The sequence below is a fragment of the Eumetopias jubatus genome, unplaced genomic scaffold (genome assembly GCF_037043125.1).
Source record: "Eumetopias jubatus isolate StellerSeaLion01/CBP00866 unplaced genomic scaffold, mEumJub1_p1.0 scaffold_6, whole genome shotgun sequence".
Classification (NCBI taxonomy): Eukaryota; Metazoa; Chordata; class Mammalia; order Carnivora; family Otariidae; genus Eumetopias; species Eumetopias jubatus.
In genome coordinates, this window is record NW_028274812.1 from 2,933,317 (window position 1) to 2,958,100 (window position 24,784).

General features: G+C 51.0%; 1 protein-coding gene across 6 annotated transcripts in view; it reads left to right on the forward strand.

The window, feature by feature from the left end:
• The window catches only part of RPS6KA2 (ribosomal protein S6 kinase A2), a 292,856-nt gene that overhangs the window by 124,937 nt on the left and 143,135 nt on the right, over nt 1-24,784 (forward strand). Inside the window, exon 1 of one of the 6 annotated variants that reach the window (XM_028103237.2) lies at nt 8,157-8,444. The exons of 3 other annotated variants lie outside the window; for them this stretch is intronic. In XM_028103237.2, the coding sequence (XP_027959038.1) occupies nt 8,346-8,444 (99 nt within the window). In that variant the 5' untranslated portion in view covers nt 8,157-8,345. Of the gene's footprint in view, nt 1-8,156; nt 8,445-24,784 lie in introns of those variants that run through there. 2 more of the 6 variants (XM_028103239.2, XM_028103242.2) reach the window with 2 other exon arrangements.

A 24,784-nucleotide genomic window follows, 5' to 3' on the forward strand; every position in this document is an offset into this window, starting at 1 on the left:
TGAGACCATTAAAAAGTAAATGTTTGGCTTGGGGTTTTTCAGGCTGGTAGTGTGAATTTTGGCCTGGAACTGGCCTAACTATGAGCTGCAGGAGGCTGACAGGAGAAACTCTGTCCTGTGCCATTTCCAGAGCTCACACCTGAAAAAACAAGTCTCCTCCCAGAGTGGGGCTTTCCCCGCTCTCCCCCTACAGTCTGCTCTATGGGGACCATGATTTTCAGCAGAGTGGCTCTGACCTGACCTCCCACCCTGCACTGCCCCAGGCTCTCTCCAGGTCCCATTCTCCAGACCCTGCTGAAACTCGGGTCTGGACTACAGGAATTGACATCAGACTCCAGGACAAACATCGCTTCCTCTTAGGGTATATCTTCTTATCCTCAGTTTTTGCCTACTTTTGTGTTCCCCTAATTACTATTGGATCAGCCATGCTTTAAAAGAGGATTTTCTTCTTGTTCTACCTAGCATTTTTATGTGTCTCTGGAAGGCTCCCTCTGCATATGTCATCCGTCACATGAGCAAGAATGGCACCCCGCCCCCACCGCAGCCTCCTCCTGAGGTTCTCTGATGAGAAGGACGTACCACAAGCACTATGTCCCAGGGGGTTAAAGCCTGTAGCTTTCAGTGTCTCAGAGAATTTCTTTCATGTGTTCATCTCGTTCCCATCTCTACCAGAGGTGTTTAGTGTTTGGAATGCTATGGATGTCTATGAGTTATTGTTTAAGAGATGAACATTTTTTGCTAAGAAAAACTTCTGGCAGAGATTATACATTCTCCTTTGTACCCATGTCCAGGTCTTGAGGGACATTTCTATTTTGAGGATTTTTTTTTCCTTTTTAAGTTACAGAAACCCTTCCTGCTACAGTTTTCACCTGTTTCCTCTTTCCTGCTAACTCCCTTCCTCTTAACGTTCCTCTGAAATTTATGTGTAGGCTCGGACTGACAAGAAAAAGTCCCCGTCTCTTTTCACGATCAGGTTTTCTCACATACTTTCGGACCAAATGCTCTGTTCACTCAGATGCCTGCTCGCTGGCTGTCTTCCTCATGGAAGCTCACCGTCACGGCCGTGGAAGGAGAAGTGTGTGTGTTCATCTCCTTGGGCTGCAGAACATAGCACAGCAGATGGGTGGCTGGAAACTGCATGCATTTGTTGTCTCACACTTCTGGAAGCCAGAGGTCCGAGCTCGAGGTGCCAAGAGCCATGCCCCCCTGACACGTGTAGGGAGCTTCTTTCTCACCTCTTCTGTGTGCCGATGGTGGCCATGACGCGCCTGGGCCGGTGGCTGCACCGCTCCAATTTCTGCCTCTGTTGTCACATGGCCTTCCTACAAGGACACCCGTCGCATTGGATTAGAGCCCACCCTACTCCCATATGCCCTCATCCTAACTAATGACATCTGTAACAATCCTGTTTTCAAATAAGGCCACATTCTAGAGGCTGGGGGTCAGGACTTCAATGTATCTTTTTAGAAAAGGACACAATTCAACCCATAACAAACACCATGGAAACACTAGTAGGGTCAAACCCAGAGGTTCTACAGATGCTGTCACCTCCCAATAAAGAATGGTCCTTTTGCCCCTCCCCTACTGATGAGTAGAAGAGACCAAGCACATTTTTGCCTCTACATGAAATGTTTTCGGAGTTCTCTTGGCCACACGCTAGGGTCCCTTGGCTCCCAATGCTATTTCATGTAATAAGCCTCCCTTTGGTGTCCCTGTGTTGTCTCATGAGTAAACTGACCTTTAACAAGAAGACCCAGTCATTCTGCACCAAGACACTCCCAGCATCTGTCCCCAAGGCCATGAGGAGGCCTGTGGAGGCCACCGCCCGGACTTCTGTCTGTGAGACACTCTGTCCACAGGATGTTGGCCTCATGGCATGTCTTGACCACGTGTAATTGTCTAGGGAAATGAGGATCCTAGCCTGTCACTCTCTTGGTTGCCTCTCCCTTCTTTGATTTCTTCTGATACACACCTAGGAAAATTCTAGACGCCTTGCCGTGCACTCACAGGCAAATCTTGCTTGGACACTTTCATCTTGTGTAAGTTTAGGCAGTAGGCTCAGCTCCTTGAGGCTCATAAGATGGGATTCACTGCGTCCATTCCACAGTTTTTTTAAGTATGTTATACAGATGAAATAGTAGAAATGGCCCAGCTCTTGGTAACCAGCAGATCTCTGAAAGTAGTCACCGTAAAACCCCTTTAGACAAACGTAGGAAGGGTTGCAGACAGTGGCTGTCCTGAGTGTTTCCTTGCTGGTGGGAGAGGCAGACAGAGAAGCCTAGAGTCATCATCTGGTGCTGTGAGTAAAACGGGGAGCCTGGGGAAGGCACCCTCACGCAGCCTGAAGCCTGGAGGGGTTTGAGTAGGCTTCTCGGGAGGGACATGGCCCTGTGCCGTGAAGTGGGAGAGAGGCGATGCCAGTGGGTGGAGGCAGGCGGGCATCCCGGGCAGTGACCACCGCACCCACAGTGTGGTGGACATGGGAAGCCCATCTTCACGCAGCGTGTCAGCGTGGCCCAGCCCGCGTTCTGGGGCAGGAAGGAGGGCAGACGGTGAGGAGGGGAATGGTGACCAAGAACGGCACACCTGCTCTGCTCTGGAGTTTGCGCTTCTCCTGGACGACCTGGACGCCTGTGGTGCATGGGGTAACTTGATCTGGTTTTGCTTCTAGGAAGATCTTTTTAGTAGCAGGACAGTGGATGGGTTGTGAGGGATGGCATCTAGCTGGAAATTACCATATTCTGAAGGAACTGATGGGGCCCAAACCATGTCCCTGAGAGCAGGGCTGGAAAGAAGGGGAGATGTGAAAAATATCGAGAAAGTCTCACCGACAAGGCTCTGTGCATCGGCAGACTTTGGGAATAAAGAAGCACCAGAGGTGAATGTAATTCTTGCCTCCCAGTTTGGGCCACGGGGTAAACGGTTGTGCCGACGGGGGACAATATAGCTTAACAGGGAGCTTTCAGATAAAAATTCTAGAATTGGGGGACTACTCCTTCCCCTGTCATGTCACTAGCTTTCTGTGTGAAACTCTAGGATTTTAGCAAATAACAGCTTTGGTGAGCAGTTTACAATTTGCAGAGCACTTCCACATTTTGCTTTAACTGCACAAAACTGCCACATTTATAGGTGACAACCTTGTGAGGAAGGAGCACAGGTTCCCACCCCCGCCCCACCCCAGCCGGCTGCTGAGCTCACCACAGTTCTCAGACTTGGCCCTAGGGCATTTCGGACACGGAGGGGCTGTCCTGTGCGCTGTACCCCGCCCTGCCTCTGTAGCATCCCTCCCCCTGCCACGCCATGACAACCACACCTGTCTCCAGCCATTGCCAAGTCAGCCCCACTTGAGAACCCTGTTCTAGAGGCTCAGAGTTTCGGGAAAGGTCAAGTCACATTGGGGACAGTGGATAGAATTCGGGTATTTCACATCCGACGTGCGTCCCATGGAGCAGCCTCGGGTAGCACCACACAGCCGGCTCCCCACCTCCCGCCGCTCGGGCAGTCTGCTCTCTGAAGCTCGCACACATGCCCAGCACCACACGGGCGCATTTCCCGGAGTGTCTTGTTCATCTATCATCTTAACATTCTACATCCGATAAATGCTGCAGGCAGAGTTCACGTCCGGTCCCGCGGGCAGCGGTCCTGCCGGCTTTGCTGGTGCCGGCGCCCTGTGCTTCGAGCGAGCAGTGACCGTGACCACCTCTGGGGGAATTCTCGGAAGCCTGGGTTTAATGTGGATTTTTCTAGAGAGCACAGCTGCGTGTTTCTGTGGGGCACCTCGGGTAAGAAGTAGTCAAGACCGCTGGAGCTTTTGTTGCTGTTTGCAGATGACACGGGGGTGCATGGGGGCCGCGGACCTGTGTACGGAGGGGCTGTGTGCATGGATGCTTGGGGTGGGGGGTCATTCTCACTCTCCTGCTCCTCTCTGGTTAGTGCCAGTGCTCAATCACGAGCCCTGGTCTGCAAGGGGGTTCTTCCCGTCCACCTCGCACTGAGGGTGCCACCCTGTGGGAACCCCACTGGGCAGGTGACTTCCATCCTCTGAGGCCCTCACTGCTGTAAATGGAAGCTGGACACCATTCTTGACTTATAACTGGTTTGTTGTAACTTGTAACTGGTTTGTTGACCCAACGTGGCTCGAAACACACCTTTCAGTACTTATCAGAGTAAATGATGGGGAACCCCATCAACCTGCATAGTTTTTTCTTCCCACTCCTGAATAACAGACAATCATGTTTGTTTTCAGTTTTAAATACTTGATTAAGAAATTAGTATTTCCAGTCCTACGGACTGGCCAGACGCACAGTCTCTTTGCCTGGCTTGAGGCTGTGTTAGGCTGGGAGGCTGCTGGGTTCCTGCCAGGGTCAGAGTGGGAGGGGAGGAGATACAGGGAGAGAACAGACTCATTGGAACTGGTCTGCACACAGGAAGCCTCACTCTGACCCTTTTTCTCATGGAGAGCTGTCTTGTCTTCTTCTGGGGTTACTGCAGCTGGAGATGCCCCCACCCGGTCTGCACGCACTTACAGGACCTAGAATTCTTCCCTTGGCCCTGGGCCTGGTGCTGCACGCTTCTGCTCCGGACAGCATCTCAGAGACCCCCGGACTTGCCCCTTGATCACATGGCCACACCTGGTCTTTAAGAAACCTCTTGCATCCTTCCTCCTGCAAGCCCTGTGAACATAGGTCCATTCAGTGAACAGCCCCTCCTGAGCCTCCCCAGAGCAGTGACCATCCCTGCTCTCTAGAACTCAGACCCGAACTGCACCCGCAGCAAATCACAACTCTCACGGGGGGGCTTGAGGCAAAGCAGGTGGCATCCCCCCTTCCCAGTCCTTCAGGGGGAGGGAAAGGAAGGGTATGATGGTACAGATTTTGCCAAAGTTACCTTCCTTCCAAAAGCTGTTCCCAAAGGGGGGATTCCAGGATGGACCAGACCTCAGTTATTGTTTCTGAAATTCTGAAATTATATGCCTCAGGTGTCCTGGGGACTCGATAGAACTTTAATTTTCATTAATCAATCATGAAACCCCTTTTGTTCTAAATTCTCAGTAACCCTGTTCTTCAACAAGCTGGGACCCCACCTCCTCTGTTTGCCCAGGACAAATGGCTCCTCACTCCCAGGGGTCACCCCAAATACCACCTCCTCCACTTAGGACCGACTTCTGATTTATCTCCGAACACATAGCATTTCCTTACACGTTTCTTTCGCATTGCATAAAAACTGCATCGTGTTTGTCTATCTGCTTACCTTCTCTTCATGCAGCTGTCAACTTCTGCAGGTCAGGAGCCGTGCCACAGTCTTCTTTGTATCCCTAGGGCTGAGGACGGCACCAGGAGGTGTCCATGACCACTTGTGGGACCAAGGTGAACGCACGTGGCCAGTCCTCGCTTAAAGGCAGCAGCGGAGAATGTGGCGTCAGGCTTCCCGTGTTCAAGGCAGGGAAAGACTCAAGGTCACCAGGGGGCTGCTGAGCTTGGTCTTCTCTCCAAGCCTCCCCCCCTCCCTCCCCACCATCAGGGCACAAGCTCACCCTTCCCCCCACCCCTGCCCCCAGTATTTGGGAGGGATCATCCAGGCCCAGGTGAAAGCAGGCCCTGATATCTACGCAGGTTTGGTGGTCTGGAGGTATTCATCGTATTAGCACAGGAACTGGTGGTAAATGATTTTTAGAGATTTTGATAGACTTAGTTTACCAGGTTAAAGATAAAGGCAAACACAAAGGTTCTAGCAATGAAATTATTTCTACAGTTGAAAATATGAAAGCTTTTTTTTTTTTTTTACTCTTTTGAGACTCCAAGTTCAATAGAGCAGTTTGGTTGCACTCAAATGTGGGGGATCATGAATGCCCCATAAGACATTTCCTTTCCAGTTCTGTTACACCAGGTCAACATGCTCTTGTGGTAAAACACAAGCACTGATCTAGGCCCACCGGAGGCTTTTGTCCTGACCTGGTACAGTTGGCATATGGTCCCCGGCCCCATCTCCCCCCAGTGAAGCTTGTTAGAACTGGCCCCTTTCTCATCCCAGGGGATGGTGACCAGCCCAGTGTCTGTGGGCCATCAGCTGCTCTCTGCCAGAGCTGCAACATGGCCTGGTCCTGGCCTGTCTTTGCATTTGTTTAGAGCCAAGATGCCTCAAGTGCCGGCGAAGGGGAAGGCTCTAGGGGGTAAGAAGCTGTTTCCTGGAGTAGGGATAATCGCCCTCCAGCAGAACCCTTGAGGGAAGCAGGAACCGGTTGGTTTGTTTGTTTTTTAAAGATACTTATTTATTTGAGAGAGAGAATGGGAGAGAGAGAAAGAGCATGTGAGGAGGGAGGGTCAGAGGGAGAAGCAGGCTTACTGCCGAGCAGGGAGTCTGATGTGGGACTCGATCCCGGGACCCCAGGATCTCGACCTGAGCCCAAGGCAGTCACTTAACCAACCGAGTCCCCCAGGCACCCCCCAGGAACCAGTTTTGACATGCATATTTTCATCTTAGAGATGCACAGTGGGGACACAGAACAGACCAGTGTGCTCAGGCTCTCCAAGCAAGGACGTGGCAGCACCCAGCATCCACTCTAAACTCTGTGCTCACCACTGCCCGGCCTGTGGCATCCATTAAACCCCAGAGAGCTTACGTGACCTCACCTCCTGACCCAGATGCAGTGTGAAATGGCCAGTTCTCATTTGGGGCATCTGCCCTCCCTACTCACTTTAGCAAGGACAGCCCTTTACAGGGATTAAATGCAACCTTTGACTTAGCCAAGCGGATGACAGGACACTTGGGATTTTTCACAATCTACCTGGCAAAAGAGGGAATCTTGGCACACAGTACCATATGCATGAAAGTTTCTGTGCTGACTTTGACCTTACTTTAAACATTGACTCAACACGTGCACATTGCACAAGAGTAAAATGAAGAAGCTGCTGGGAGCTCTGAGCTCAAAGATCTGGAACTGTCTATAGCCCTCCGGTGAGCATTTCTAGGGGGAAAAAAAAATGTTCCCTTTAAGGCAAATCCCCTCCAGCCCTACAACCAGCAGCCGGCCTCAGAGAGAGCCCTGACTCAGGACACTGTGCTGGGCCTAGTAAGTCATCCGTTTGGACAATTTTCTATATATGGAGTCGGAGGTCATGGAGAACGGATGTGTCTTTGTTCTCCAAGCACTGCCAACGGAGGTTTCCCCAGGCCGCGTGGGGGTCCGTTCACCCCGGGGAGTGACAGATGGACCCGCAGGTTCGCGCGCCCGGGCTGCGGGGCCGCGGCGGGAAGAGGAGAGGGGCAGAGCGCCCTGCGAAGGCTCACGGAGCCCCTCGGATTTTTTTTCATTTTCCAGAAATGTTTGCTGATTAACAAAAGTTTTGTTCGGCACAGAAGAGCATTATGCCAACGTGTGTACGTGGCTATTTTAAGGAAAGACACCATAACGACTCCCCCCAGCTAGAACACAGTCCAGCAGGGCAGCGGAGCAGAACAGAGGGCAGGCGCCCGCACCGCCTGCGGGGCGCAGCGCAGCCGTCGTCCGCTGGGCTCGTCAGGACTGCGCCGCCCAGGGCGCCGAGCGGGGGTGTGGGGGTGTGGGCGGGGGGCGGGGCCGCGCGCGGGGGGGGAGGACTCGGAGGGCGGGGGAGGAGGGGGACGGGGAGGAGCGCCTGGGGCAGTGGGACGGTGGCGCTGATTGGTGGTAGTGGCGGGGGGAGGGGCAGGGGCGGGGCGGGGCTGCTCGGCGCTGATCCTCCTCAGGGCTGGAGGAGGAGGGGGAGGAGGAGGAGGGAGCGCCTGGGTTGGGGGTTGCTGATTGGCGGCAGCCGCGGGGGGCGGGGCGGGGCGGGGCTGGTCCTCGCGGGGCGGCGGCCGCAGCGGCCGCTGCAGGAGGAGGAAGAGGGGAGAGGAGGGAGCATCTGATTGGCTGTAGTGACTGTGGGCGGGGTGGGGTGGGGCTGCCGGGGCTGGTCCTCGCGGGGCGGCGGCCGCAGCGGCAGCACCAGCCTCAGCAGCAGGAGGGGGAAGGGGAGGAGGGGGAGGAGGAGGAGGAGGAGGGAGCGTCGGGGCGGCGGGCACTGATTGGCGGTAGTGGCTGAGGGCGGGGCGGGGCGGGGCTGTCTGGGGCTGGTCCTCGCAGGCTGCGGGAGGAGGAGGAGGGGGAGGAGGAGGAGGCAGGGAGGAGGGTGCGCTGGAGCCCCGGCCGCGGTGGCCGGCTCGGCCTGCCCTTTGTGCCCGCAGCCCGCGCCCCGCGCCGATGGCCGCCGCGGCGGGCTCCCCGGCGGCGCGCACCCGCCCTCGGACCTGACCCCGCGCGCCTGGGATGCGCCGGGAATGCGCGTCCTCCGGGCCTGCGGCTCCTCCCGGCTGGGCGCGGGGCGATGGACCTGAGCATGAAGAAGTTCACCGTGCGCAGGTTCTTCTCCGTGTACCTGCGCAAGAAGTCGCGCTCCAAGAGCTCCAGTCTAAGTCGACTCGAGGTAAATGCCATCCATCGCCTCTGTGCGCGCAGGTACCCAGGTCTCCGCCGCGCCCTGGAGGATGCTGCGGGTCGCGGAGCCATCCCGAGCCCTTTCTATTGTCACATGCACGGTACCCACAGACCCATGTCAGGGAGTTAAAGTTATTTGAGAGCCGGTCCGGTTTTTCTAAAACCGAACGCTATTGTTGGGACCTAGCAATAACTGGACCGGTCCTCGTGTTCTCGTTGGGGACTAAACTCTGCCCCAGTGGAATTTCTAACTCATTTTGTTCCTGGGTCTGCGCTGGATGCGGAGCGGTCACCGTGCCCACATAGGTGCTCGGGGTAGGGAGGGCGTTTCGGTCCGTGCAGCTGGACCGCGGTTCCGCGTGGCACCTCCAAAGTCCCAAAAACAGAACCTCCGCGGCGCTCCCCTCGGCTGAGGGTCTGGGGGTGGGGAGGTGGGTTTACCTTTCTGTGGCCCGCAGCCGCACAAGTGCTACCGTATCGTGCAGATGTATGTGTATTTGAAATCAGTGTAGCATTGGCCATATATATACATACATATATGTTAAAAGGTAACAATACAATCGACTCGGGCCAGTCTGAAACGGTGCTCAGTAGCGAAGTGCCTGGTGCAATATCCCTGCAGCCCCGGGTTTGATAGAGATTCGCCCTGAAACCCAGAGGACCCTGAAAATTATGTCCTTTCCTCCTGTCCCTCATCTTGTCATCTTTGGGTTTCCAAAATCATCTGTGGACAGTTCTCTGATGTGGTTTTTTATTTCAGCAATCAGATCTTCTTCTCTTCATCCCGGTGTCCAAATTACATTGTTGAATCTATAGATGACCAAACGGTGGAACGTGTTTAAGTAAAAAAAAAAGAGAGAGAGAGAGAGAGAGAGAGAGAGAGAGATTGTGATGTTGGGGGCAGGGGCTGGCTACACAGCCTAGTGTTTCCCTTTGACATTGCCCTGGCCTTTGCCAAAAGGCTGGCACCTATCTCAGCTTTGGCTTATTTCTAAGGAAGTCAAATCAATTGGAACAATGTCACATTTTTCATCTTGGTTTTCTTTGTCCTGGCTGCCATGATATTTGATACAGGCATGGGTTGTTACAATTACCAGATCTTTAAGCAAAGCTCAGGAATAGACATGAATGCAACAGGGAATTACTCTATAAAAAGTTTCTGTTATGGTATCACTAAGTCAGATTTGGACTAGATAGGATCTTTGTGGCTGGTTTCTGAGGGTGGAACATATTTTTCAAACAAATACAACTGTTAATCAAATAATGGAGGAGGGCTTGCCTCAAACCTCACATTGACAGAAATTAAACACGAGTTAGTGAGATAAATCATTTTCCTGGATCTCAGGCACTTTTTAAAAAGCTAAAATTGATAAGAACAGCAAGTCAGGACAGTATTTACCTTTATGCCCAATAAGTTTTTATTCATCAAAATGCTAAGTTTATTATACAGCTCCTTGTCTCCTTTTCATTTATTGTCCTTGCCAAGGGGAGGCACACGGGTGGGCAGACTCCCAGTGCTTTTCAGGAAGACCAGCAACAGATACCGGGCTGAACTGGTGGAGGGTCAGGAATCCCATCAGCATGATATACTCGCCTCCAGTGTTAAGGGTTCAGCAGGGAGAACCGGGTTTGGGAAGTGCCTCATAAAAATAGCATAATGGGCAACCAAGAAGGGGATAGAAATGAGGTTTCTTCAATGTGAAAATAAAATTTCTAAAAATCATAAATACACCATCAGATAGGCGGAAGGTCAGCTGACTAGAGAGGAATGTGATCTATTAGCACGCATTCAATGAGCACTTCATATAACCTGGATGCTGGGTGCGGGATAGAAGTATTGAGAAAGATAGCTCGGATACAATGCTCTGTTTTCTACAAATGCATTCACCTGTCTCTTGTGAAAACTCAAGTAGGCATGTTTTACTATCCTCATTCTATTGGTAGGGGGACTCCCCGCCCAAAAATTGAGGATTTTGCTGAAAACTTACCAACTAATTCATTCTGCAATTGCTTTTTAAAAGCCTGCTATGTGCTCAGCACATAGCTAGATCCAAAACCACAAGTCCTAGAAGTCCTGGCCTCATGGTGCCTCCACCTAGTGGGGGATCTAATAAGTGGCTGACCCTGTGCTTCTGTCCAGCAAGTTCCATATTCCTGCCCAGCTGTCTCTCCATCTTTTTCCAGAGAAGCCTGTTTATCCACTTGCATATCCACAGCAGACTGTAGGCCAAGAAGCACTCATCAAAAAAGTGTAAAATTTTTTTTGGGGGGGGGGGGTCTGTCAATAGTTTGGGGTTGGGTAATAGGACATACAAAGTGCTTAGCACAGATGTATATTTCCTGTTTGGACTGATTAAATTGTAAAAATAAACATTTTTTTCATTGTTTCTGTGAAATTTATTTTGTAAAATATACACGGACACTGAAAATTTTTGTTTTTTGAATTCAGAATCTAGTGCCATAAACAGGAAAGTGACAGTAGTTACTTTAAGTTGAAAACACTATTATCTTTATTAAAACATTAAAATTCATGCTTTCATACTTGATTTTAAATTTAACTTTAATCTAGAATCCAGCATGGGGTAAACTCTAACCAACAGAGAAGCCAGATTACTTAATCAGATTTGGAAACGGTTTATGGATTATAGCCTAAATATTTTTATAGTGTCTCGGCGTTGCCCCAACTGAGAGGGCCACATCATTGACTCTGGCAAGAGTGATTTTTGGAGTTTCTAAAGGGAAATTGGGTATCTTTCCTAGGCTTCTTTGTGCATGCCCTAGAAAGATATCAGGTTTCACTGTCTGACCTTCACCCGGATTTCAGGGCGTTGACCTCACTGCCTGAGAGCCTCAGCACCTACCTGGAAGGTGTAACCAGCTCCTGATTCAGCAGCCCATTTTATAGATGAGGAAATGGAGCCCAGGGAAGCCAAAGGACTTGCTTATGCTCTTGCGCCTAGATTGTTTTAAAGGAAGTTCTTGCTGTAAGAGCTTGTGCCGTCTATTATTGATTTTAGCCCTTCTGGGTTGTGGGGTTACTGGAGTTTACCGTGTATTAGATGGGACTTGAAGGAAGGCTCTTGTAATTATTAAAAGGAAATTACTCTGAGAGGTATTTTGGAAGGTGCTCTACAACCTGAAATTATTCTAGAGAACATTTTTTGGCAGTTGGAAAGTTCCAGGGGCATCTGGGCTTTGTATCACATCCACCGGAATTGGATTCTCATGTGTATCTTTCACAGCAGGTGGTTGCTCCTTTACCTCTGTGAGCCCCATTTCCCTCTGCTGGGAGATGGCCTAGTACTTCCTGCCCCATAGGGTTAAGGTGATCGGTGTGAGCTATCGCATGTAAAGACTTAACGTGGAGTCTGGATGGTGGCACTGTTAGTCACTTGTTAGCTATGGATCCTGATGCATATTTTCTGGGCTTAGTGATGGTTTTCATAGTGTTGGGTGTCTCCTGGCACGGTGTGAACCTGGGATTGCCCCTGTGGCCTGTAGAACCCATGGCTTGTGCTATCTCAAGAAACACTCAGCCTGGTAATTAATAGTTTAGATGACCTTCCTGTGTACTTAGGGGAAGAAAAGGCCAGAGATCACCTCTCCCAGGCTTCCTTCCATACATAATACCATCATTCACTAGGATCGGCCCCATTTGCTAAGATGGAGTTCCCATCGTCTGGCTGGATGGCCGTATTCCTCTTCCTTTCCTTACGTATCACCCTGTGAGTCAGCTGCACCAATCCGTGAGTGCATTACCAGTTCAGGTCCCAAAGCCATGGCGTTGTGAGCTAAGGTGGCTTCTAGAGTCAGGAAATGCCCCAGCGTCAGCAGCCCAAGTTCGGGAGCTTCGGGAAGACATCCTCCTGGCTCAGCCTTCACTTCCCCAGGAGAGACTCCAGAGGTCTGACGTTCAAGTTCCAAAGCCTGGCTTGGGGCTGTGGGAGGTCGAGAGGGGTTAGCTAGGAAGTGCCTGGCGGGGCGGGGGTGGGGGGGAATATAGTTTGTAAATTAATAAAAAGTGACATTATTTACTCAGTATGATTTATCTACCAGTTTGTTAAAGGGATCAATGCTCAAAGACAGTTCATTTCAGGAACGGTTATTTTGTTTGGAGTCACCAAAATCAGGGAGTTGGTTCTCTTTGATTACCTATCATTTTTGACATTTTTACTGAAAGACAATTGAGGGTGGGTGAGAAGGACAAAATGCAAGTCCTTTAGCTGGGATACAGATAAGTGGTAAGCTGTTGGGTGGAAGAATTTCATTTATTTACGGACTTGCTCAGTTGTTTACACCAAGAATTTTTAGCATATACCATGTACATCATGCTAAGCAACTGGTACATAGGATGTGATCTTTGTATGATCTCTGCCCTCGATGAGCTTAACATCTAGTGAGAGAGGCAGACCCAGGAATGGAACCTACTGTGTGAAATTTTTGGCATCCCTAACTTAAAGAGTCTAATTATATTGACTGTCAAATTAATTTCTATTTCCCGTGGTTGCAGGTGTAAGTCACCAAGTGTTGTCTATGTGCACATTTGAATATATTTTAATTGCTTACCCCTTTTAAAGGGAAGCATGATGTCCTAATAAAGTAAATGCTAAGGGACTCTTAGCAAATCCTGGGAGTGATGTTGGCTCTGGTCATGGAGAAAAACAAAGCTTCCTGGAAAGTTAAACATTAAGGCTTATTCTTGGTGCTTGATAGGTAAGCTCTTCTTCTAGATCTTGGGTGGTTTCCCGGAAAACCATTTCTAATTAAAATAATTTTCAGGTACTTTCACTAAAAGCACCCAAAAATTCTATGGGAGGCCTGATTTTTTATTGGGCTTTCAGACAACAAGAACAGCAACAAAAAAATCAGAGAAGACCACAAGAAAGAGTCCATATTAATAAGTATTTAATTTGCTTACTGTTTTGCTTATGTACGTTTATTCTATTTTAAACACACTAAAATTAATTTCTTCGTGGTCGCTTTTTGGGATATGCCTTATCTCAGCAAGTCATGACATACTTGCTCTCCTTACATGAAAGAAAACTCCCCAAAATATTATTGCTTGTTCAAAAATATGTGAAAAGACAACCAAAAATATTGAGATTTCCCCCCATTTGCCTTCATCACCTCCTTTATGCCTTCTCCCTAAGCCTCTGTGCCGACTGTCTTCCACCACACACCCCGACCTGGCAGAGAGGGTTTCAGTATATTTTTCATGATTTCAGAAGCACAGGAAAGCAATGGAAGTGCACACATCATCTGACTTATCACCCAGGGCTTCACCCTGCTGCTTGCATGCTGGGTGGACGGTGCTCAGATGTGGCCCGTTATTCAGTGGGTGGGAGAAGTCTGAACTCTCCGGGGCAGGGAGGAAGGTGGAGAAAGAGGCTTTGGGGCTTGGGTGGCAAGACCTGCTAACCAGGGTGGTGTGGCTTCTTTGGGACGTTTGGCTGCTCCGGTGGAAAGAGCTCTTCTGAAATGTGGGGAAACTGAGGATAGGTGTGTTTTGTATGGAGTTGGCAACCAGTAGTTTAGCCAGAAATAACCTTCCTCTTGGGCCCGAAGGTTTTGTGCTCGTCAAATAAGTACAGATGGGCTGGCACTAAAGGCATCGTCTAGAATGCTCTGCTTTTATTTCTGATGACGTTGGGTTATGTTGTGTTGTATTTTTCCTCCGGCATGATGTGTTTGCCGATATATTTTCACCGGTAAAAGCTATTAAATTAAACTTAAGTAGGAATTATCAACAAATAGTCTATAAAGCTACAGTGTGATTTAATCAAGCAAATGGATGAGGCACAAATATATTCAGTATAAAATGTGGTTCATCACGTCTGGTTTGCAGCTGTGTCAGAAGCCTTTCCTGCCCCGAGCTAGCAAGGAGGCGTAGTGGTGGTGCCGTTAGCCACGAGGCACTTGCACTCCGCGCTCTGGTTGGCGAATGCGTGTGCAGTGACCACAAACCTGTGATTTCTCACCAAGCAGGCAGGAGCCTGCATTTGAAACCACCCGAGATGTGCCGTGACAAAGACTCTCCTCCAAGCAAACGGTAGTCAGGCCCCTTTGGGTCCGCTTCACAACGAGGCTCTGACCTTGGGCTCCTGTGTCATCCTTGCAGTGCCCAATGTTAGCAAGAATCCCGCTGAGCCAATTTAGAGAGAACCCCCCCCCGATATCTGACCGAATTCCTTATCCCCACCACTCCGCAGGTGATGTCTGGTCACCCCCTGCCTGCAGTGAGAATCCTACGAGGTCAGTTTAGACTCACCCTGCACTCACCAACCCTCCAGCTCTGCTCCTCACCCATAAATCCCCACTCTTCCTTCCTGCATCTGAGTCGAGCTCGGCCTCGCTCTCCTACTGCGAGACCCCGTTGCAGTGCTCTGGTGAATAGAGTCTTCCTTGCTGTCTTTAACAGGTGTCAGAATAATCTTCCTTGGCCAGTACTTATTGTGATGGTAATTTGCATATATATCTTGAGATCCATGAAGGAGTGTCCCAGGAACACCACTGGTCAGAGAACCCTACTTGATCCCACCCAGAAAATACACAGCGGCCACTCCTCCACGGGCTTTGGTTTGCAAGGGTCCTTGGAATCTCCAGGCCGTGTTCCTGTCCCTGCACACCCTGCACAGTGCTCCCTGCCCCTGGATGCGCCCCAACCCTGCTGGCCACCCCTTCTCGTGGCACGCCCCTTGTCTCTGCCCTCGGCCGCGCCAGGCACGTCATCATTTTGAGCTCCTACCTGCTCAGCTACAGTATGGGGACAACCGTAGGCTAATGCCATCCTCGAGTTAGTAACTGCTTGAAAAAGGGAAATGGGCCTCGTCAGGGGAGGGTTTGCACTTGGCATTCTGGGGTGTTGCCCAAAGCTGGCTTTGTTTGGACCCTCTCTGTAAAGAGTTTTGCACGACACTGTGGAAACGGAGTTTCTCTCCTCTTTTGTCAGCCTCTCTGGCCCTTCGGAGTACACATCTGCTTCAGGTTAGTATGCCACAAAGCAGCTTTTCCGAAGTTTAGCTCTCTTAAGGTTCCCAAGAGTGATGGTTTCGTCCACAGCGCCATCGTTTTGAATGTACCTCATGGCATAGCAGCTCTTGTTTGACGGAGAAGGGGGTCTGCGCTGTCCCGGGGCTGGCCCTCCAGCTCGGGACTAACCAACCCAGCGAGGCCGGGCTGGGCTGGGAGAGGGCGTGAGGCGCTCGGGCGTATTCTCGGGCTTCTTACAGGAAAGACCTGTCCTCTCTTTTGCCTGCTCTGCTCTCCCATATGAAATTAGCAAGATCCCCAAAACGCAGTCCGAGAACGAGCACTTAGGCTGTTGGCCATTGTGCTTTCTTCTGTTTCCAGAGGAGAGAGGGCTCTGAATGAGACTGGCAGGCTTCACGCCCCTGGAATGACTTGGGGGCCGCATTTTCAGGCCGGGGTTTCGGGACAGTAGCCAGCACACGCGTCTGGGGCCTGCTTTAATGCGTCTTTGCAGCTCACATGAGCTGTGACACTCAACTGAGACCACCCGGCCACACCGTCCCACGCAAGGCCCATGGGCTTGCAGCTTGTACTCATTAAAATGTGCAGCTGAATTTATAAGGGGGAAGGGTGGAGGGATTCTGCTTTGAAAGACTCTATTTTGGAACGGTTATGGTGGAAATGCTCTAGTGACTACTTAAGAAAATTGCTCATTCAGGTCCCCATGTTAACACTTATGGCCCAAGATGGTTGCAAACCTACAACTAAGGTTAGATATGATATTAATTTCCAAATGTATTTTCACATCCAAAGTATAGTGTGGACAGTCCCTTTCTAAAGATGACCATAAAAGAAAGCACATTACTCAGGAATGTGAGTAAAATGCAAGAGGCGGCCCGAAGATGCAGCAGTGGCACGTCCATGTGTGGGAAAGTGGCCGCGAGGCCAGAAGGTGGCCGCTGAAGCCTCACGGAGCCGTGCAGGCCCTGCTGGTGCCTGTGGACCCCCCCATTCGCTCGGCCGCCGACCAGTGAACCCCCAAAGTGCATCAGGGCCACACCCCACAGGGCAAATGCCCAGAGGTGCCCCGGGAGACATTCCTGTCCCAGGACTTGCTAAAGTGACTCTCTTTGGTTGACTTTGAAGATAAAGCAGAGGAAAGAAAACCAGACGAACGAAGCAGAAAAGAGCCCTTATTTTTAGAACACCTTCAGCTCCTCGCAGTCAGCTGCGATTGTAATTACCTGAGGGAACAGGGCAGGTGGGCTGCTGAAATGCCAAGGCAGTCAGAGCTAACTGCCTTCACCCCAGAGAACCCCAAGAAACAGCAGGAGGTCAGGCATGACTTCTGTATTTCTAGGTCTTATGTTTCTAGATCTTGCACGATCAAGACTTTGTAGGATCCACTCCAACGGCGAAGTGGATGACAATGTCTGACCTGATAGGACATGCAGAAGCTGATGTGCACAGGTCGCGGACATGCTCGCGGTGCACTGCAATGGCTGGAAAGATTTAGACTGTCGGAAAATCTTTATCAGTACATAGCACTTTTTTCTTTCACAGCCTGTGTTTTGAGGCTCAGGACAACGGGACTCCAAGAGTTGGCATAAGAACGTTAAGAGTGACTAGTTAGAATGAACCGTAGTCATTTTGCATGTGTACAAGGGAGGTAGAAGGGGTACAGATTGGAGACGCCACCACGACCCTGATGGGGCTTCTACTCACTAGGGGTGGTGGGCACGGCCGGCTCGGGCTTCCTGCTACTGTCTCACGTCCCACCCACAGAGCGAGGGCTGAGTGTGGCCTTCTGTCCCTTCCAGTGCTGCGCCCAGACCCACTCATTCGCAGACCCTCCCTCAACCCTCTGTGCTGCCCGCCCCCCCCCCCCCGACTGGCCATCTCCAGGCCCAGGCCCAGGCACCCAGCCCCTCCTGCACATCCGTCCTCCCCCTTTGCTCGGAGCTCCTCCACGGAGGCGTTACTACAGGACGACCTCCCTCCCTGGGGGACCCTGGCTCTGGAGCACTTAGGTTTGGACAGAGAAGCTCTGTGGGAATTGGTGCAGAGAGGTAGTCACTGCTTTATGACCCAGGATGGAGTAGAGCATGATGCCCTGAGTCCTCACAGAGAGGGTGGTTTGTGTTCAGAGTCGCATCTGGGGAGGGCGGTGTTGAGCAGAGAAGCAACGGGAGAAGGTCTTCCTTGTGGTGTGGGCTCAGTCACCCATTTCTGTGATGTTCTGGGTTTTTGTAAAATTCCCCAAGTCATATGTCCTCCTGCTGGGTCTAGGCCTGGGTCTGGGGAGCTCCCCCAGCTGTTGGGGAAGAGCACACCTGTCCTCCCTGATGCTGTCATCGATGTGGGCTCGACTCCTCCGCGCTAGCTCAGTGCTTTGGGGCCACGTGTGAACTTACATAAAACCTTTTCGAACCAACCTGCAGCTGATCAGGAACCCATCAGGCTCCACTCTGGCAGCTCTGCATCCAGGGACAGCGTGAGCAGCCCTCAGGACTCTTGTCCGGCTGTGTCCTATGTGGATGTTGTCTGTGCATGGCGCGTCTTCTAGCACGTGTGACGTCCTTGGAGGCCTCACGTAGTAACTGAATGTTCACCACGTGCCCAGGAATTACCTATAGGGCTTTCATTTAGGGAGTTAAAGTGTAGGAAAAAATGGTCATGACCCAGTACTAATGGTGGGGGGAGGTAAAACCACTGTGTCCGTGCAACAAAGAAGAAATCCCTATAAAAGTGCACGTCAGCTTAGCACAGTCCGGGCTCTGGGCAGCTCACAACCGTAAGGCTGCTGTTTGCATTTGAAACTTTTCCGTAGAAGTGGCATCTAATCTACACTCCCAATGTAGCTGCTGATAGTGCCGTCCCGCAACAAAGACTGTGGAAAGAAAATCATTTCGAGCACTTAAAATTTTTAAAAGCTTAGTAAAATATCTTAAAAGTTTGAGAAACTATTAACCTCTTAAGATCTCAGAAATTTTGACATATGTGAACACCAGCAATTTTTAAAAACTGAGAAACAATAAAAGCCAATGAGGATTTTTACTTTTCAAAGCTCGTGCTTACAGGAGAATGGATTTAATTCCAGGAAGACGGTTTTTGTGACATCTCTGAAAGCAATTTCTCCCCAAATGTAAAAGCTCTCCAAGTCCTCATGCTGGTTTTTCGTGACAGATAATGTCACTTTAAAGCTTTGGCGCCCAAGACGGCTTCCCGGCTGGTGAATGGAGCAGAAGGAGCCGGGTTCTGCCGAGGGCTCCCTCTGTACCCGTGACCCCCGGGGCCCCCATGTCGGACTTTGCAGCCTCCAGGCACCCCCTCTGCAATCCCGTGCTTCTTCCCGTTGCTGCTCTGGGTCAGCCCTTGCTGGCCGAGAACAATTTACGTCCTTCCTTCATGGTTTAGGCAGGAAGGTCACGGTTCTCTAAAGTTCCAGAAGGGCAGCTGTTCATTCTGACATGACCTGAAGTCTCACTGGTGCCTGCACCCAGGACTTGCCTTAGTTAAAAAGAGAAAAGCCACCCTATCTGATAACTTCAGAAGTCATAAAAAGCTCTTCTTGCCCTTCCCTCCATCCCAAAACGCTCCCTCCTCATTTTCCCTTCCCCCTGCGAACCGTGATATGTGGTGCACAAGCAGGGAGCCATACCCGGAGAAGCACCTGTGCATGCGGGAACGAGGTGTTCTTTGCAGCTTGCCAGAGAAGGGCCCGCTGGCTTGACACCCAGCGGACTCCATGCGCTTCTTTTCCAGTTGGGACACTCAGCTGAAATGCTGACAACAGCAGGTGGTGAGCAAGGCCGTGTGTCCGCTGGGATGCCAACAGCAGGGGTCCCCCATCAGCCCTGGGAGCATGAGGGCTCAGCCCAGGGTCCACACGTGGCACACTGGGCTGGCATGCTGGGAGCGGGGGGGACGGGCACGGCATCCTTGGCCAGATGGAAGGCTGAGTTTGTGATTTGTCATAGCAGCAGATGGGACCGGCCCAGCAGGTCACCTGGTTTTGAGTTGGACCCCCAGTTGTGGAAGAGGCACCATAAGGCGCTGGGCTGGCCTCTGACCTCCAGGAGGACAGCATGTCAGGAAATGAGGCATCTTGGGGCCTGTCAGGGTCAGCGTGGTGTGTCTGAGGGTCCTCCCTGGCGCAAGGCTGGACCCACCACCAGCGGGGGCCGTGGCTTTCTCAGAGGCCTGTGGGGCACCCGGGAAGCTCAGCCTCACCAGCACTCATGCGGTAAAGAGCTATGGAGCACTCGCTCGAGGGGTGAAGCCTGTGCTCATGGAGTTGCGTTCTCCTGGGGAAGAGAAAAGGCCAGACTGACATAGAAAAATGTACCAGTAGTGACAGTGTGGGGAGAAAAGCCACACGGAGTGAGCAGGAAGCCAGGGGGACAGAGAGAGCAAGCTCTGATAGGGTGGCCTGGGAAACATCTTGGGGTCATTTTAGCAGGGGGGACAAAGTGGCCAACGGCTCTTGGTGTCTCTGAGTGTTCCTCAGGGAGAAGCAGGTGCAGGGGCCCTGGGGGGGGGGGCAGCCCCAGGCCGGCGCACCCAGAGCGGGAGGACCAGAGCTGAGGAGGGGTCGGATCTCAGCCTAAAGGCAGTGACACCCCGAAGGGGGTCCTTCCGGGGAGTGACAGGGCCATATCTGCTTGGAAAGCCCCTCCCAAATGGGGTGTGGGAAGCGGACCCTAGGATGGCAGGAGGAGCAGGAAAGCTGCTTTTGATGAGGGTTGGCAGGGTTCACGGCTCCCCCAGACCCGGACCCCAGGTGAGTGAGAGCGGAGACGATGAGGCCGTGGGCGAGAGCAGGCCGGGGGCAGCGGGTTGAGTGGGAAGATCACAGGGTGCAGGCTGGGGAGCCACCTTGGGCTCTCTTTTGCCGGTCCCAGGTCAAGGTGCCCCCAAGACAGCGATGTGCTGGCTAAGTACTGTGGTAGACAGAAGTGCTTGAGGAGGCTCACACTGCAGTGGGTTGGCAGCGCTGAGCCTTACCTTCTGCCAGAGCTGGCCTTGACATCCGTGGGCTTGTCGAACACCCCGTCAGCCTGCAAATGCACTTCAAGTGAGGGGGTCCAGCAGAGGTGGGCATGTGTCGGCAGCGGAATTTCTCCTGATTCCTGGACCAAACTTCCCCTCCAACTTTGGAAGTCTGCACACATGCTTTTCACGAAGGACTTGAAATACAAGAAAAGGTCCTAAAAATTTGATATGAATGGACACCTCCTTTTCCTCAGGCTAAGCCTTCTCCGTGTGTTCTTTTTTTTTTTTTAAGATCTTATTTATTTATTTATTTAGAGTGCACACAAGCAGGGGAAGGGCAGAGGAGAGAAAGAATCTCAAGCAGACTCCCCAGTGAGCATGGAGCCCGACGTGGGTCTCGATCTCATGACCCTGAGATCATGACCTGAGCCAAAATCAAGAGTCAGACACTCAACTGACTGAGCCACCCAGGTGTTCCTTCTCTGTGTGGTCTGATAACACCGAACAAACGACTTATTTTTAAAAAAAGAAATAATCAAGGGGTGGGCATGGAGGAGAGAGAAGGACGGGGAACAAGGAGAAGGGAAGATGGAGGGAAAGATGGGGAGAGTGCACTCGGCAGACGTGGAGGGGGAGCAGGGGCAGGTGGGGGGAGAGTGCGCTCGGCAGACGCGGAGGGGGAGCAGGGGCAGGTGGGGGGAGAGTGCGCTCGGCAGACGCGGAGGGGGAGCAGGGGCAGGTGAGGGGAGAGTGCGCTCGGCAGACGCGGAGGGGGAGCAGGGGCAGGTGGGGGGAGAGTGCGCTCGGCAGACATGGAGGGGGACCAGGGGCAGGTGGGCAGACATACGGAGAAGGATGCGTGAAAGGAAGACCAGAGACTGACATGGAGAGGATTTGGCAGTGGCCACTTAGGAAGGAACATCAAAATGTGGGAAGCAGTCGACACCCAAACTGTAGAGTCCTGGTGCCCTCCCTCCCTGAGCATGAACACAGCGCGGCAGACGGGAATGGATGGAGAGTTCCCTGTTCCCCGTGGGCTCCACAGAGGCGTCTCTAACCTACATTAGAGACACAGGACTGCTCGCAGCCGAGAGGGAAGGAAGGTGGTGGCGCAGGGCAGGGGCACAGAACAGAGGGACGGGACGTGAGCCTGCAGTGAACTCAGTGTGTCTACAGGTGTCTTCTGCTTTTCCATGGCCTGCGATCTTCCTCGTTATCTACCTGCAGGGTGGGCCGACGTCTGTCAGCAGATGGTGGAGGGGCTGGGAATACTGGAGTTGCTATTTGGTTGCTTACATCACACCGGGCAGACACGGGGTTGGGGACATGCTGAGCCGTGAGCTTCCCCAGCAGGACCCAGGAGGCCCCCCCCCCCCAAGACTCTTGTAAGCGGGGACAACCTAGTTCCGTCCTGCTGCCCTGAGCTTACCCCAAGACTGGTGGGCAGAGCTCTGGGATCCAGGGATGGCCACACCAAAGAAAAATCGGAGGGGAAGACAAAACAGGACTTGGAGAGGGACGCTGGAGAGAGACTCACATCTCAGTGAATCTGAAGTCAGAGAAGGCAGCAGACAGAGAACACAGAGGATGGTTGTGTGTCCAGGTGACCGGCTGCTCGTGGGCGCCCGGGGAGGTCCACGCCAGAGCCTTCCGCTCACACCCTGCGGGGCGTCCCTGACTGCTGCTGGTGCTATTCGACACTAGTTAAAGCTTTACGGAAATGTAAGAAGGGGTTATCATCGACACAACAGCGGAAAATCATTGTTAGGAGCCCGAGGAGGGATTCGAGTTTGTACAGGATCGGTGATGAAACATTCCAGAGTGGCGTCTTGTTGTACTTCCCCTAAGTCTGCATAACCACAGTGCTCTGTGAACATCCCTCCCGTGCGGTACCTTGTCATCACGGGCAGCTCTTCCTCCTGTTTGTAAACACGGGGCGATCTGTAGTTACCGTCGTGTCCCCAGACACACGCCTGTCGCTGACATGGCGACAGACACAGCATGCTCCCAGAGCGCCTCCATCCGGGAGGAACGAAGGAGAGGCAAACCAGGAGTAAAACGACAGTGGTTCTCGCAGTCCATGAGTCTTTCGTGCATTTTCTAGGTCCCGCAGTGCGGGGAATAGAGCCGTCTGAAAGTTGCTTTACACAAGTTTTTTTTCTTAGCAGAGGAGAGTATGAAATACTCTCTTTGACGGTCTGCGGGTGAGAACAAAATGATCCAGTCTCTGTACACGTAGGTTTATAGGTACATGTGTTTGTAAGTCTTCGTGTGTGTATGTGTAGGGGACCGTGAGGTAGCCCAGTCTACGGATGGAGCCAATCACAGAGGGGGGCAGAGCCAACAGTGCAGACGTGAAATTGGAGCCCTGTATCAGCCTACACCTGAAGTCCGTATTACCTTGGGACATTTAGTTATGCGATCTAGCCAATTCCTTTTATGTTTTAAGCCAGTTTCATTTGAGTTTTCGCTTATGCGAATAAAACCATCCTGGAACACACATATGATTTAATTAGCTTTGTAGAAGAACCCTAAAAAGTGAGTAAATTATACTCTTTTTACCGATGAGAAACTGAATACTAAAGGTCAGACAGCTTGACAGGGGTCGTGCTGATAGTACTATAAATGGAGAATCCAGACTCAAACTAGGTTCTGTTGCCTCCAAAGCATGTGCCCTCAACCATTAGGATGTCTATTAGAGCCAAAATAACATGTTCAGACAACATTACCTGTTCTGTGTACAGGGGCCAGGAAAATGCCATCCCAACAATGTTTCTGTCTAAAATATGAGAAGAGGACCCCCTTATGAGGTATACATTGTGTCTGAGTTCTAGAGACCCTGGAGCAGATGCCTGCTACATACAGGTGCTCAGGTCACATGTGTGGCTGCTTCCCAGCCCTGTCCCAAGGGAGAGAATTCAGGAGGTTAGAGCAGGTCCAGCCCCTTCAGGAGTCCTGGGTTTCAGACCCCAGAGAACTGATCGTTCCACTAAACCACAAAGCTTTTGATGCCTTTAAAATGACAGAGGAGAGGTGTCTGCCACTACATCTTATTTCCCCCCTTTGCCCCTGTTTTGTGTCACCGTGGTAAAGACTGCAGTGAGGGGCAGAGCAGAGCATGCTTGGGCAGATCCCCAGAGGAATCACAGCCGAATGCTGCTGCCTGGGAGGGACACTTGGTCCTGCTGATGCATTTCTGGTACCGGTTCTTTAGGATAAATGGACATAGGTCATATACTATTTAACCCTTTTAGAAAAATTGGTAGAATTCTGATAGAATAGGAACATGTCTTAATAGGATGTGTATTTGGAAAACATAATAATAATATTTTTAAATTGATGTTTCAAAACATAGGAGAAATGCTTTTTCAGATTTTCCAATTTAATTGAGGTGATGCCTTGGGGAAAATTAAAGTTAGGTTGTTTTCATTCATTGAAACAGACAAAAGGTATTACATGTCTGCAATCATTGTTCTATTCTTTCAGTGTGTTTACCGGGTCTAAGGATACCTTTGTTCCTTTTCTGTCAACTTTCCTTTTTCACAATAATCTCCAGTCTAAAATCTGGAATATATAAATAATAATATAAAGAAGAAAGCATTCAAAAGATAAAAATGGGTCTTGGGGCACCTGGGTGGCTCAGTCATTAAGCGTCTGCCTTCGGCTCAGGTCATGGTCCCAGGGTCCTGGGATCGAGCCCCACATCGGGCTCCCTGCTCAGCGGAGAGTCTGCTTCTCCCTCTCCCACTCCCCCTGCTTGTGTTCCCGCTCTCGCTGTGTCTCTCTCTGTCAAATAAACAAATAAAATCTTTAAAAAAAAAAGATAAAAATGGGTCTTGATTCTAGGAAAATTGTTTTATTTACCATACTTAGCTCCCCACTTCTTAAAATTATTTGGTTATAACTGTACCTAATAGGTGGATATGCACGTACTCGTTTTATAGAATAAATTTTATGAGAACATTATAACATTGTTTTTTTTGCTGTTATTTTCCACATACTTTTATGGCCAAATTTTCACCAGCACTGTCTTTTAGCTCTAGTGACCATATTTTGATAAATTATTAGAAGGATATGGTCATATAAGACAGTCTACAAAACTATGATATATGAAGACTCATGCACAAACCACGTTTTCTGCCCTGGAGGCATCCACAGACTTCGCCCTAAATGCATTCAGAAGTGCTCAGCATCAGGAAACATGTCAGCTAATTCCTATGATCTTGTCTTCGGTTACCATCCTGAGTTCTTTCCTCTGACCTGTGTTCTCCATTTGTGCTTGTAGGTGATGGTCAACTAATTCTCTCAAAACTCAGGAGATTCACCCTCATTTTCACCCCCGCTCTATCGCCACTGTCTATGTTG